Below are 14,876 nucleotides of genomic sequence, written 5' to 3'. Positions count from 1 at the left end.
ATCGGTTCTAAAAAAAAGTCAAAATAAACAATCTCATTGACCAAGTCAAAGTCAATGCAAAAAATCAAATTCAACTGAAATAATTAAAAAGAAAAATAGAAATTTATAATTTAATAAAATAAATTTATGAACTAAGTAGCTTGAATTGAAGACGTTTCTGGTGAGGTCAATAACCTCGCGTAGCGCCCAACGATTTCTCTTCCTCTTTCTATCTCTGTTTCTTGGAAGAACCCATCGACGCGCCCCCAACGCCGCCTCCCTGTTTCTTATACACGACGTAAAAAGCCCTTTATCTTTCTCGGTTATCTCTTGATTTCGCAGTTTTCTGTTCGTGGGTTACAATACTCTTTTGAATATTCTATTCTGGTTCTGTGATTCGAGGGTTTGAACAAAAGGGGAAGCGTTTTTCAGGAAACAGAACAGGTTCTGATTCGTCTATGTCGACATATTCCATTCAGGGCCAACCTCTTGAAGCCACCGGTATGTCTATTTAACTAAGAACCAAGAAGAAAAAGTTGATTTCGTTTCTGGGTTTTGATTCTTTTGTTGTTTTGATTCAGTTGTTGGATGCACAAAATTGAAGGATACAGAATGGATATCAAGGCAGGATCCGTATGTGTGCCTTGAATATGGGAGTACAAAGTTCCGCACCACCACTTGCACTGGTTTGATCTTGATGATCCTTGTTCTGTTTTTTAGATCTGAGTAGATGATCTTGAACTGAATGTGAAATTTGATTGGGTTTGTGTAGATGGTGGAAGAAATCCCACGTTTCAACAGAAATTTGTGTTCTCTCTAATTGAAGGGCTTAGAGAGATTAATGTTACAGTTTGGAACAGCAACACTGTTACTTATGATGACTTCATTGGCACTGGAAAGTAAGATTGATGTCCTGTCTTGTTCCTTTTGGTTTTTGATGTGTGGCTGCTCAGTTTGGAGTTTACTGTTTTGTAGAATCCAATTAGCAAAAGTTCTATCAGAAGGGTATGATGATAGCTCCTGGTCACTTCAAACTAAAACTGGCAGGTATGGTACCTTTGACTTGCAAGCAGATTACCATTCATAAACTAGTTTTTGCTCGATGTTTTGTTTGCTTTTAGCTCGTTTTTGTGTAGGACTTGGTTTTAGAACAATTGATTTGAAGTGTATGCTAATACGAACGTTGCGAATCGTGAGATCGTAGTTTGGACCCCTTGATGATTTCTTGCCCGTAAAGTATTTTCAGGCAATGAAGTCTATCGTTGGTCATGATCACGGGTTAGTTTTTTACGTCGTGGAGTTGGTCATGGGTAGTGTAGCTATTCCCCACCTAAAATACGAAAATGTGTATGTCCTGATAGTGATAGTGTGAGATTCCACATGGGTTGGAGAGGAGAACGAAGCATTCCTTATAATGGTGTGGAAATCTCTCCTTGGTAGACGCGTTTTAAAGCTTTGAAGGGAAGCTCGGAAGGGAAGGCCCAAAGAAGACAATATCTAACGGTGGGTTTGGGCTGTTACAAATGGTATCAGAGCCAAACATTGGGTAGTGTGCCGGTGAGGACGTAGGCTCCCAAGGGGGGTGGATTGTGAGATTTCACATCAGTTGTAGAGGGAAACGAAGCATTTTTTATAAGGGTGTGGAAACCTCTCCCTAACAGACGTGTCTTAAGAACCTTGAGGGGAAGCCCAAAAGGGAAAGCTCAAAGAGAACAATATATGCTAGCGGTGGGCTTGGGCTGTTACAAAAGGTATCAAAGTCAGTCACCGGACGGTGCGAGACACTGTCGGAGAAGAGCTAGACCCTTTACATAGTAGACGCGTTTTAAAACCGTGAGGCTAATAGCAATACGTAACGGGCCAAAGCGGACAATATCTACTATCGGTGGGTTTGGGCTCTCACAAATAGTGTACCATGGATCTTCCATACTTAAAAGGTTAGGATATTAGTAGAACCATCGAGTTCGGTTCATCCGCTCTGTCGTACGAAAGAACTGCTCCCATATAAGCTAGTATTATCCAACTTTCGGATGAATGCACGACTCAGTAACCTTCATTTGACAAGAAACCCCTACTGGGTTTGATTTCTTTACTTGTAAGTGACTTCTGCTTGAGATTCACATTGTTCTTTCTTTGTGCTTGAAGGTTCATTGTTATTTGTGATCTGTCTGGATCATCTTGGAAGTTAGACTTTTCGTTCTCGTTATCGTTATCGTTATCGTTATCGTTATGATGTGATATCTCGACAAACATCAGTATAATTCTAACCTTCACTTTCACCTCACTGCAGACATGCTGGGGAAGTACGTCTGATTCTCCACTTTGCAAATGCCAAAGTAAGTAGCTTTCATTACTATTTGTATAAGATTCATGAGCAAAGAGATGACCTATTGGTTTCGATTGCAGAGACCATCGTCAAGTTTTGCGCCCTCGGCACCTCCATTTCAAGCACCTGCTCCACCCCAAGTTCCCGTGTACGCAACGATGCCACCGACACACCCGACAGCCTACGCTCATCCTACTCCTACACCATATGCATCATATCAATCTCCCTATCCTTCTTACCCACCCAGCTCGGTAGCATATCAAACATCCATGTATTCCTCCCCATATCCATCTGGGTATCCTCCCACATCGTACCCGCCGCCTCCCTCGGCTTATCCTCCCAATCCTTACCCGCCACATCCACAAGCCTCACCCGTCTATCCTCCAAGTAGGTTTATGTCGAATCGAACACTTTAAAAGTTGTCTTATATGAAATCACAATGCCATTAAAACTTGTTTCTCCATCTGTTCTTGCTCAGGTCCTTACCATGGAGTTTATCCACCACCACCGTATTGAAATCTCAAGGTTGGCTCTGAATGATCTCTCCATAAGTTGTAAAGAGCTCCACTTCTGCTAATGGGGTTTGCTTAGTTTGTTTGGAACTTGACTGTAATGTATTGAGGTTGCTGTTCTTTTTTCGTTTCTATTCAAATTCAGCAACAATGATGAACAAATTTAAGTTCAAAGCCTATCCATGGAGTACTTGGATTCTACAGAAAAGCTAGGCAGATCTCATTTCTTTTTTAGGTTGTTTGTTTGTTTGTTTTTTGTTTTTTGTTTCTATTCAAATTCAGCAACAATGATGAACTCGAATAAGTTCAAAACCTATCCATGATCACGATGATCACGTTATTTACTTGTTCTCATCGACCAATACAAACCTTTTTAACATGTATATTGATTCACTCATATACCATTTCTTTACTCGGCCTTAACGTTATGGGTCACTATTTTTTTTCTTGTTTTTTTAGTTTGACAAGCTGAATCTTCCACCTTAAGAGAAGGAAAATGGTCGGTTATTGTTGAACTATACTACTTACGAACTATCGGACCAAATTTGATTCCTTAATATCATACTCACCACAGTATTGAAATCTAGTCTAACCCTGAGTTTGGGTTGTTGGGTTGTTTTTTTTATAATTATTGGGTTGTTTTTTTTATAATTATTTTTAAAAATCATATGTATCGACTATATATGTTACATTAATAACTAAAATTTCATAAAATTAAAAAATTATTCTTAATTTATCTAACTTAATGTTTTAATTAATTAATTTTTCTTTTAAAAAAAACAAAAAATTAAGCATATTAGAGAAAAAGCTCAAGCTGTTATGGAATATCTACGTACACAGAAAAAAGATCTTCATATCTATTACTTTTTTTTCTTTTTTCCTTTTTAAGTCTCCAATCATAGTTCAATAAAAAATAATTTAGAAAAAAAAATGTATTTAAATAAAATAAAATAAAATTTTATTGTTGGGAGATTATTTGATTTTATTATTAACAATTATATATATATATATACATATTAAATATTGCAATTTGTATATAGTTCATTTTTTGGTTAATTTAATTATTAATTTTAACAAATTTTGAGTATTTTAATACGAAAATAATTTTAATAATTCATTAAAAAGTTTAAATTTCAATTATTAGTTATTTATTAATATCAAAATTCATATAAGGACTAAAATTGTTATTTCCTTAAAAGTTTTTTAAGAGTTTCGAGGTAAAATTTAAATCCTTTTGAACAGAAATTATAATTTTTCACTTTTTGAGAAATTAAAAAAAAAAAAAAAAAAAAAACCGAAGATTGTGCCACGTTGTGACTTTCCCTGGCTACTTCTGGAGGTGGACGTAAAAGTCACCCTGTTTGCGCTTCCTGACTTCCCCACTCGCCTTTTCTTCGCGTGTATTACACTCCTTCTCCTCCCTCCAATTTTCTTTTAGAGAACAACTTCAAATTTTACTTCGATTCGATTAATTTCAAATTGGGTTGGGTTAGTTTGTTTGTCGGTTCTTACTGATCTGTAATACATAATACACATTAAGATAATACACGTTAAGTTAATAAGGTAGAGCAAAGTTGAATTGTAACTCTATTTTCAGCTCCCCACAAAAAAAAATGTCAATTAAGAAATCTAACACAATTTTCAATTTTTTAAAAAATCAATCTAACCGAAATCGAATTTGTGTTGGGCAGTCGAGTTTAATCAGGTTATTGGGTCCTATGAACACCCTTATTGAAACCTATATTCTTGTTCGAGATGCAAATAACGTCTCACACCAACTAGGTATGATCTATGATATGGAGATAAAGTTGTTTTTGTAACATAGGGGCCCTCTTAATTTTTATTTTTTATTTTTATATTATATGATATGATAATATACTTATTTAAACCAAGTTACTTGAAGATCTAGGTAGAATCATAGACTTAAAATTTTGGTTGCTTTCTTTTGTCTTTTCCACATTTTGAATTGAAGAGGAGGCTAAAAAGACAACCTTGTCACCCATTGCGCTAAGAACTCATCCCATCTCTCTCCCCTGTTCTTCCTCCATCCCATCCCACAAAACAACAACAACAACACCAATAACCAGACGAAAAAAGCAAAGAAATGGCGCAAATGGGGTTTCTCTTCTCCTCCCTGTAAGATGGCTCTGCACCCAAATAAACACAGAATCAAACTCCACCATAGCTCGCTCTTCTTCCTGGACTTCCTTTACTGCACTGAAGAACAACAGCTTGAAACAGAGGATAACAATGGCGGCGGCTCCAACGACTTCCCTCTTAGGGAAGAGACGACCCATTTTCTTGTTTGTGAAGACGAGGAGCTCGATCGTTTGCTGTCCAAAGAACAGGACCAGAATCTTCAATACGGTGCTGTTCTGGAGGACTTGGTTAAAACAGAGGGTGCTCTGTTTTTGGCTAGAACAGAGGCCGTCGAATGGTTGCTTAAAGTTAATGCCTTTTATGGCTTCTCCTCTCTCACAGCTCTCTTAGCCATTAACTACCTTGATAGAGTCCTCACCGGCCGCTATTTTCAGAGAGATAAGCCATGGATGCTTCAGCTTCTTGCCGTAACTTGCATTTCTTTAGCTGCCAAAGTCGAAGAAGTTCGTGTCCCTGTTCTTCAAGATCTCCAGGTAAAAACAAAAACCCACGAAAACAAATCGATTTTCTCAAGAACCCATCAAAACAAATCGATTTTGAAACAAACCCATTTGATAATTTTTGCAGGTGGAAGATTCAAAGTTCATTTTCGAAGCGAAAACGATACAGAGAATGGAGCTTTTAGTGCTCAGTGCTCTTCAATGGAAGATGCACGCAGTGACCCCTGTTTCATTTCTTGGCATTATAACAAAAGGGCTTGGATTAAAGAAGAATCAGTACTTTCAGAAAGAGTTTCTGAGACGCTTTGAGCGTATTCTTCTCTCTCTCATCACTGGTAAACCAAATCCGCCATTGTTGTCCCTGTAAAAAAGCTCGTTTTTCTGGGTTTTGGGGTTAATCTTAGTTATTTGAAGCTCTGTTTTTGTTTTGGTGGGGTTTAACAGATTCAAGATCGGTGGGGTTTCTTCCTTCTGTAATGGCGGTATCAGCAATGGTGAGCGTTGTTGAAGAGATGGGGAGCTGTAAGCCATTGGAGGAGTTTCAGGATCAGATTCTTAATGCCCTCAAAATAAACAAGGTTTCTATTTTTACCCCATTTTTATGTTTTTTTTTTTTTTTTTAATTTTATTTCAGACATTTAAGAACTTTGTCCCATGTTATTTTAGAAGTTTATAAGTAATTATCCAGTAATTGAGAAACAATTAATATGAAAAATTTACTAAAAATAGTAAAAAAATAATAATTTAGATTTGTTTGATTTTGATTGTTTAATTTTTATATTAAAAAGTAAGTACTTTTGTTTCAAAAAAATTTGAAAATGTATTTTTGTCATTCAACTTTTAAAAAGTAATAGTTTTTTACTTTTTGCTATTATTTTGTCATATGTGATTATTTTTAAAACATTGGTTCAATTATTTGGGACAAAATTAGGTGATATAATAGGTTGAATTAGGTTGGTGACCCGAGTACAACTCAACCTTACCCTCTATTGTCAGGTTGGGTTGGATTATCAAATTGTTTTTTTAAATTATCTAAAATATTATAGTTATTCGGGATTAATTTTATCAAAATTCACAATGCATCATTGAATTATAAACGTTCATAATAAATTTTAAAGTAGTATTCGACTAGGTTAAGTTTGGGTTAAATTGTAACCCTATTTTCGGGTTGGTCAAGTTTATGGAATTGACCCGACAAAAATATATCAATTTGTGAACCGACCCAAATTTTCGTTTCTCCAAAAATTCAACCCAACCCAAGACAAGATTTTAGTAAACGTCCACGAAACTGAAAAGCTTAAATGGAGATTTGATTGGATGAACACAGGGAAGAGTGAAGGAGTGCTGCAAGGTGATAATGGAGGTATCAAAAGGGCAGGCGAAAGCAAAGGTATCAGGGAAGAGGAAGCATGTGGAGGAGGAGGAGGAAGCAGAAGCAGAAGCAGAAGCAGAATCAGAAGGTGAAGCAGGGAGCCCAAATGGAGTAATAGAGGCCAATTTCAGCTGTGGAAGCTCCAACCATTCGTGGGGCATGGGGTCGCCTCTGTCACCACACACGCCTTCTTCTTCCAAAAGAATCACACCCACTCCATGAACCAACCTATTAAACATGCCTTTCCCTCTCTCTCTCTCTTTCCACCTTATACTCCATTTCATCGTCTTCTTCCTCTTATACGTGTTAAACTTTTGTTGACGTATCGACGTTTTTACATGTTCGTTAGTGACATTCATAATTACTCTCCACATGAGTTTAGTTTAACCGTAATTGACATGTACTCGTTCTCTTGAAGTTAGATGTCAGAGTCCAATTCCACCACTAGCAGATATTGTTCTCTTCTAGCTTTCTCTTTTGGATTTTCTCTTAAGATTTTTAGAACGCGTATGATAGGAAGAGATTTTCACACCCTTTTAGGGTTTAGAGTCCTTGTGGCCACTCGTGCCCTTCTCCAATCGATGTGGGACCCCCCATCCTTCCCTTCGGGGTCCAGTGTCTTTGCTAGCAAGCACACCACCTCATGTCTACCCCCTTTGAGGCTTAGCCTCCTCACTGGCAAATCGTGTCAGGTTTTGATACAATTTCTTGATTTGCACATGTCATCCTTGCACAAGGGCCATGTTAATATCTCTGTATCGTTCCAATTTTATTTGATGTCCCTGAAGATAAAGCTTAAAGGGGATAATATTTGTGAGCAGTGGACTTGAACGTTACATTAGAATTCACATTTGTTGTACTAAAATAAGAGAGAAATCGTGAACAACCTGAACATAACTCAATCGGTTAAGACATTTCTTTTGTACAAAATATCAAAAGTTTGACGAGACCTGAATTAGATTGGCCTACGAGACTCCGAAAAAGAGAAAGCAAGAAGAAAAAGGAAACCCCATGATGAATATAGCCTTTGTCTCTCCTTTGCATGTTGTTCTATAATCTTCTCTCCTTTGACTTAGACTCACAATGAAATGATTTAAACTTCAAATCCCACATTCTAAATATTTCCCTCTTTCTTTGTCTCTCTCTTCCTCTTTTTCTCTTTGCTCCCTCTCACACAGCCTGTAAAGTTCAAAGGACACCATATGGACCATTTTCCTTCCTATCCTCTCTCTCTCTAAAACTCATCTAATTTCGAATCCCGGGAAAGAGAAACTCCATCCATGGGTACAGCTCAAGCCCACCGCTAGTAGATATTGTCTCTTTTCAACTTTCTCTTTCGAGCTTTCCCTCAAGGTTTTAAAAATGTATCAGTGAGAGGTTTCCATGCCCTTATAAAAAAAAAAATGTTTCATTCCCCACTCCAATAAACGTGGGATCTCACAATCCACTCCCTTCAGGGCCCAACGTCCTCCCTAGCACTCGTTTCTCACTCTAATCTACGTGGGATCTCACAATTAATCTGTATGGTTGAAATAGGATACGAGAACGCGATGGAGAGGGCTTCCCTATCTCCACCACGTCCTACTGCATGGACATCTCTACCATCAACTTAAACTTTGAGTTGATTCTAGCCATGCGTTTAAACTTTCTATAACGTCATTTCTTCTTCGAAGTGTATTAACTTTACGGTATCATACGAGCGGTAAAAAGGGTAAATGTGTGTGTGGAGTACAATAATTTAAAAAGGGATAGCTAAGATTTTGACAAAATGAGGTGAAAAAAGTGGGAAGGAAAAAGGAAGATGAAAGAAACTTGACATTAAGTAAATTTGAATACAAAGGAACATAGGGAAATGGCCTATCACAAGTTTTAGTGAAAGCTGCCCTTCTCATGTCCTTCCTGTGTGTATTGATATCATCAAATAAAGCTGTAATGGGTACTCATAAATATGTTTTCAACCTCTCATCTATGGGACCCCTTCAAGAACAGATATCAATTTTCACAAAAGGCAAAACATAGCATATTCATCTATTACTACACACCGGAAAAAGTATGGTGGTTGGTAAAATGTTATTTTCTCTAACCTTTCTAACTTAATATTTATCGTTAAATCGTTTATAGATTGTCGATGAAATTCGAAATTTCGATTTTTATTTTTGTCGAGTACTTGTTTATATGCATGTGACTCATCGTATCTAGAAGAGTCACATGGTATGGTATCGATTTTTGAAAATAATTGATTGAATTATCTCTGAAATTTGAAATTGATATAGATATATGTGACAAAGTAAATGAGGGGTACATGAATGATTCGAGACCACATTCGAATGAGAGTGATCGTGAGAATAGAACCAACTTGGTTCACCTTCCTTTAAGATGACTTAATCATAGGAGCTACGTGGTTAAGCGTGCTTTACTTGGATGACCTCCTATGAATTTTCCTGGGATGTATGAGAGTGAGGACCATATATGCTTCAAGGACTCGTGTTGGTCTGTGGGGATAGTTTTCACTCTTAAGAAGTGAAGAGTAGGTAACGTGACCATGTCGTAGGAGATGCAGGAAAATGTCGGAGTCATTAGGTGTCGAATTCAGATTTTCTTTTGCATACTTAAAACTGTTTCTCATGACTAATTTCTCATTACAACGTTCTCGACTATAAGACTTGGCCTGAGGGACCAACTCGATGGCTCTTACCTTTCTACATCACATCAGAGAAGTAGTCTAACCTAGTTGCGTGAAGCTCCTAATGGAAAAGTACTCTCATTCAAGCGTGATAATATATCATTTTTCTCAATGTTCAACGCTCTCATCGAACTAATATCCAAAGATTCTTTGAAACATAGGGGTTTGAAATGATAGTTTATTACAAATTTTGGTGGCATATATAGGATGATCGTACAAATTAGTCAGAACATGGATAACGTAGTGGTTCATGCCAGCCAAGAACACGAGTTTAAAAGACTAAATGATTATTGAACGAAACGAAATTGTGTGGGAACAAAGGTATTTATGGACACTGCAGCTTCAACATGGCTTTGTACCAAAAGTTCTTCTTCTTACTGTCTTTGACCCTTCTCTGCATTTGATAGTTAATGATTTGATGATTGACAAAAATGGCATCCAATGTTTTCTTCATAATCCCTTATCCAAAAACCCTTCTCAATTCCAAGTTATATTCTTCATATCTGTTCAGTAGTTTCGTAACGTTGTTTGTAACAGACCAAACCTAGCTACTACCGGTAGATATTGTTCTATTTGGGTTTTTCCTCAAAGTTTTCAAAACGCATCGGTTAGGGAGAGGTTTAGACACCCTTACAAAAATGTTTCATTCTCCTCCCCACCGATGTTGGTCTCACAATCTACTCCTCTTCAGGGCCCAGTGTCCTCGGTGACACTCGTTTCCCTCTTCAATCAATGTGGGATCTCACAATTTACCTCCTTCGGGGCCAGCGTCCTCGGTGACACTCGTTTCACTCTTCAATCAATGTGAGATCTCACAATTCACTCCCTTCGGGGCCAGCATCCTCGGTGGCACTCGTTTCCCTCTTCAATCAATGTGGGATCTCACAATCCATCCCCTTCGGGGCCAGCATCCTCGGTGGCACTCGTTTCCTTCTTCAATCAATGTGGGATCTCACAATCCACCCCCTTCGGGGCCAGCATCCTCAGTGGCACTCGTTTCCCTCTTCAATCAATGTAGGATTTCACAATTCACCCCCTTCAAGGCCAGTGTCCTCGGTGGCACTCGTTTCCCTCTTCAATCAATGTGGGATCTCACAATCGGGGCTAGCATCCTCGGTGGCACTCGTTTTCCTCTTCAATCAATGTGGGATCTCACAATCCACCCTCTTCGGGGCCAACGTCCTCGGTGGCACTCGTTTCCCTCTTCAATCAATGTGGGATCTCACAATCGCCCCCCTTCGAGGCCAGCGTCCTCGGTGGCACTCGTTTCCCTGTTCAATCAATGTGGTCTCACAGTCCACCCCCTTCGGAGCCAGAATCCTCGGTGGCACCCGTTTCCCTTTTCAATCAATATGGGATCTCACAATCCACTCCCTTCGGAGCCAGCGTCCTCGCTGACACTCGTTTTCTTCTTCAATCAATGTGGGATCTCACATTCTTCATGAGTCATCATGAGTCAGTGATTTTAAAGCATTCTAAACAATGATTTGAGTGTTCTTCACATCATCAAAATTGATTACCAAGCATTAAAGAATCCATGAAAGAGAAAATGTTATGAGAGGAAGCCATGTCCCATAAACCCTTCGTTCATTATATCTCAGATACATTCAAAGAATCTAAGGCTATTTTGGTGTTAAAAAAAGAATGGAAGTTCATTAATTTCCTCAACAGCTGCTGATGTTAAAGAAAGAGAGATTAAAGCCAATTGTTGCATTTCAAGAACAGCAACAAATTTATTGTTGTGGAAACAAAACGTACAATTCAATGATATCAAAAGCTTCAAAAGGTTAGTGCCATAAATTAAAAGGCTATGATATAGCAAATACGATGGCCTTTGCCAATACTCATTGGTGTCCTCGATGATACCACCCCCAACTCATTGCTCATTTAAGTCTTCTTTTCATATCCATTTTCTTTCTTAAATAAGGGGAAGACACCTAAATTTCGTGTCAAAAACAGAAAATGAAAAATGAAATCATTATCAAACGAGACTATATTTTTTTGACGTGTTTTTGACGGGGTTGCACCTCTTCTTCTATTCTAACTTAAAAGCAATTGCTAGATTGTTACTCGTCTCTTATTTCTAAGACTCGAACAAAACAAGAAAGTTATATGTTTTTTCTGTCAGACCACACTCGTCGACCTCCGATCGAGCTACGAGCATGAGTAGCTAGGCGGCTAGAAGGGTTCAAAAAAGAAAAAGATAACTTAAACCCTTGTTTGATTTCTATACCTGCATCATACCGTATGATGGGAGGGTTTCGTACCTCTTTTAGATATCTTGAGCCCCCGTGTTCCTCGAGCTAGAACGAGAGCTGCCGTGGAATCTGCGCTCACATATGAGTACCTCACCTTCCAAAAAAAAGCATATGCTAATTGGCACTATAATAGCTCGAGAGACTAGATGCGTAAATTCCTTGGTCACAGCCTGGTACCTCAACTCAGCCTAGAAGGATATACAAAGCTCGATCTCGAGATGTAACCTTTAAGTTCATAAACAGAATAAAATGGGAATTTGAACCTCTAACATTTAAAAGACTAATTGGTTATCAAGTCTTGCTCAAATTTGATATTATGACCTACGTATTCAATGCATGCATACATATATCAATATTATATATATAGATTCGAACTTTTAATCTAGCTATACATACATTTAATTTGAGGTCACGTTACTTAAGTTAAACCGTTAGTGACAAGTACGAAGAATGATTAAAATTGTTCATTTTCGAAGATAGAAGTTAAAACTTTGAAGAGGTGAGACGGTGTCGACCTAACCCGTAAATATTTAAGAATCTAAATCCAAAAGGGTAATTTAAGCAATGAAAAGTATAGTATATAGTATTATATATTACTTGTAATTAAATTGGCATTTCCATTGGAGGATCTTAAACACACACTTCCCTCCCATGCCTTTATTCATACAACAATAGAACTCCGACTTCTAATTTCCAATTTTCAAGCCATCAAAAGCCAAAACATCTTATTCTCATCCTCTTCAAATTCAAACCCTCAAGCTACCTCTTCATGGCCATTGCCGTCGTCGTCGCCGCCGTCGCCGCCAAATCTAGCAACAGCGCAATCGGCCGCAAACAAGCTGGAAGTTTCAAACTCCTTCTCCCTACCCATCACCGGCATAGCCGCCTTCAAATTCACGTTGCTCACATACCCGGCGCCATAAGTCTGCCCCAAAACGCCGTTCACTCCGCTGCTCAACTCGAAAAACTTAAACCCTACGTCCAAATGTGCAAAGGAATCCCCTTCACTAATTCCATAGCTATGAACCCTCGAGTCCTCTTCTGTTATTGGCACCACCTTGGCTGTGATTCTGAACAGCCCTTTGGCTTCCACCATCACGTGGTTGGCTGCACCGAGCCGGACGATGACGAGGGTAGGGTTTTCTGTAGGGTGTTGCCATTGGCTGCCTTCAGATTCCGGGAGAGCCACCGGGACGTCGTCGAGAGCAATTGTGAGACGGTCAATAGAATCGTCCCATACGGCGGTTTTTTGCGCGGCGATTAAGAGCCGATGAGTGTTGAAGAGGATACCGAGGGATTGGACCCAAGTGAAGTCTCGTGTTAAGGACGGGTTTCGTTTTCCGATGAAATGGGCGTTGATGTGGAGATTGGGATCGGAGACAAGACAGAAATCTTTGTCTTTTTGGCCGTGGAAGTAGAAGGTTATGCCGTCGCCGCCGATGAAACGTGGGTCTTGGCATACTGCTCCTGGTCTGTCGCAATCTGTCAATTGCAATCCAAAATTAAGAATTTCAAATCTTAAAATATTTTAAAAGTTATTGGAAAAAAAAAAATTCAATCTAAAAGTTCGGATATTTTAAGGTGGGCGTTTGAGTGATGATAGTATGCTTACGGCAGACGGGTTTGCAAGTGACGCAATCAACTTGACATCCATTAGGGCAAGCGCTAGGACATGTGTGGATCATGTTGTAACATTGAGGGTAATTTGCGTTTTTGCATCTTACTCTCTTGGCTGCGCCGGTTGAGGAAGATGGTGGAGGTGTTGATGGAGGGTTGGGATTCCCCGGAGGATAGGAATGCGTCGGAGGTGTCGATGGAGTAGATGGCGTTGGAGGGTTGGGGCTCGTCGGGGGTGTTGATGGAGGGTTAGGGTTTGATGGAGGATTGGGATTTTCCGGTGGGTTGGAATGTGGCGGAGGGTTAGGGTTTGACGGAGGGTTTTGATTCCCGGGAGGATAGGAATGTGTCGGAGGTGTTGACGGAGGGTTAGGGTTTGATGGAGTAGATGGTGTTGGAGGGTTGGGGCTCGTCGGAGGTGTTGATGGAGGGTTTTCATTCCCGGGAGGATAGGAATGCGTCGGAGGGTTAGGGTTTGACGGAGGCGTCGATGGAGTAGATGGTGTTGGAGGATTAGGGCTCGTCGGAGGTGATGATGGAGGGTTTTGATTCTCGGGAGGATAGGAATGCGTTGGAGGTGTTGACGGAGGGTTAGGGCTCGCCGGAGGTGTCGATGGAGTAGATGGTGTTGGAGGATTAGGGCTCGTCGGAGGTGATGATGGAGGGTTTTGATTCTCCGGAGGATAGGAATGCGTTGGAGGTGTTGACGGAGGGGTAGGGTTTGTCGGAGGCGAAGGCGAAGGAGTTACTGGTGTCGGTGAAGGCAAGGGCGGGGAATATGAAGGAGTAGGTTCTGAAGGAGGAGGGCTCGGAGTTACGACCACCGGAGGTGGAGGCGAGTAATAATTTTCCGACGGAGGAGACGGGGTAGCCGGAGTGGGATCATCCTCAGGCGGAGGATTAGCATCACCACCACAAATAGGCTTACAAGATGCACATTCCACAGTACATTGATCAGGGCAAAACTTAGGACAAACATGATCCAAATTATAACAATGTTTATACTTCTTAATCTTGCACGAAGCATGGCTCGGGTTCTTAGCGATCCCGGGCGGCGTCGCATCCGCCATCACCACCACCATTACCGCCACAACAAGCGGCACAAGAACCCGAAATGTCGAACGAGAAGCCATTGGAGAACAAGAAGCAAAAGAAAGGAAGTTCTTCACGAGATATGAGCATACCCAAAACCCATATCCAATTTATACACATAATTGTAAGCACCCACATGCCAAATCCTTGGAACTTCGCAACAATTTAGGTAAAAGCATCCAAAATTGTTGGCTTCTAAAATGAAAAAAGAGGGCTTTCCCACATCGTAGAAGCTTTGCCAAAGAAGAACAATCAAGATGAGAGTAACTTAAGGTAGAAGGTTGCTTTCTAGGAAATTATTCAATTGAATTTCAACTATATAGCTTGGAAATAAAGGGAGAAATTTGAATAATTGGATATTGTTTATAGTTTCATATGGTTTATTTAATCATAATTCATACATTCAACGAACAATTCACGAGTTCATGACATGATTC

At 39.6% G+C, this 14,876-nt stretch overlaps 3 protein-coding genes and 1 non-coding gene across 4 annotated transcripts; 2 read left to right on the top strand and 2 right to left on the bottom strand.

Moving 5' to 3' along the window:
- The first annotated feature begins 144 nt into the window (after nt 1–144).
- LOC111811297 (uncharacterized) lies at nt 145–3,240 on the top strand. Its single transcript, XM_023698075.2, has 7 exons — nt 145–480; nt 561–665; nt 752–878; nt 955–1,026; nt 2,270–2,315; nt 2,386–2,692; nt 2,784–3,240. The coding sequence occupies exons 1-7, from the start codon at nt 438–440 to the stop codon at nt 2,819–2,821; spliced, it is 738 nt and encodes a 245-aa protein (XP_023553843.2). The 5' UTR covers nt 145–437; the 3' UTR covers nt 2,822–3,240.
- A 1,489-nt stretch (nt 3,241–4,729) lies between these two features.
- On the top strand, nt 4,730–7,236 carry LOC111811284 (cyclin-D3-3). Its single transcript, XM_023698057.2, has 4 exons — nt 4,730–5,450; nt 5,545–5,752; nt 5,862–5,995; nt 6,745–7,236. Exons 1-4 carry the CDS (start codon nt 4,959–4,961, stop codon nt 7,009–7,011), a joined length of 1,101 nt encoding a protein of 366 aa, XP_023553825.2. The 5' UTR covers nt 4,730–4,958; the 3' UTR covers nt 7,012–7,236.
- A 243-nt stretch (nt 7,237–7,479) lies between these two features.
- On the bottom strand, nt 7,480–7,584 carry LOC111776526 (U6 spliceosomal RNA). Its single transcript, XR_002812262.2, has one exon. It is a non-coding gene; the product is annotated as a U6 spliceosomal RNA (small nuclear RNA).
- A 4,762-nt stretch (nt 7,585–12,346) lies between these two features.
- On the bottom strand, nt 12,347–14,482 carry LOC111776404 (late embryogenesis abundant protein-related / LEA protein-like protein). The gene is made up of 2 exons (XM_023655842.2): nt 13,343–14,482; nt 12,347–13,212 (listed from the first exon to the last, which is right to left on the bottom strand). The coding sequence occupies exons 1-2, from the start codon at nt 14,478–14,480 to the stop codon at nt 12,485–12,487; spliced, it is 1,866 nt and encodes a 621-aa protein (XP_023511610.2). The 5' UTR covers nt 14,481–14,482; the 3' UTR covers nt 12,347–12,484.
- Between the last annotated feature and the right edge of the window lie 394 nt (nt 14,483–14,876).

This window comes from Cucurbita pepo, chromosome 15 (genome assembly GCF_057944985.1).
Source record: "Cucurbita pepo subsp. pepo isolate OVF chromosome 15, ASM5794498v1, whole genome shotgun sequence".
Classification (NCBI taxonomy): domain Eukaryota; kingdom Viridiplantae; phylum Streptophyta; class Magnoliopsida; order Cucurbitales; family Cucurbitaceae; genus Cucurbita; species Cucurbita pepo.
This window is presented reverse-complemented; position numbering and strand designations above follow the sequence as displayed.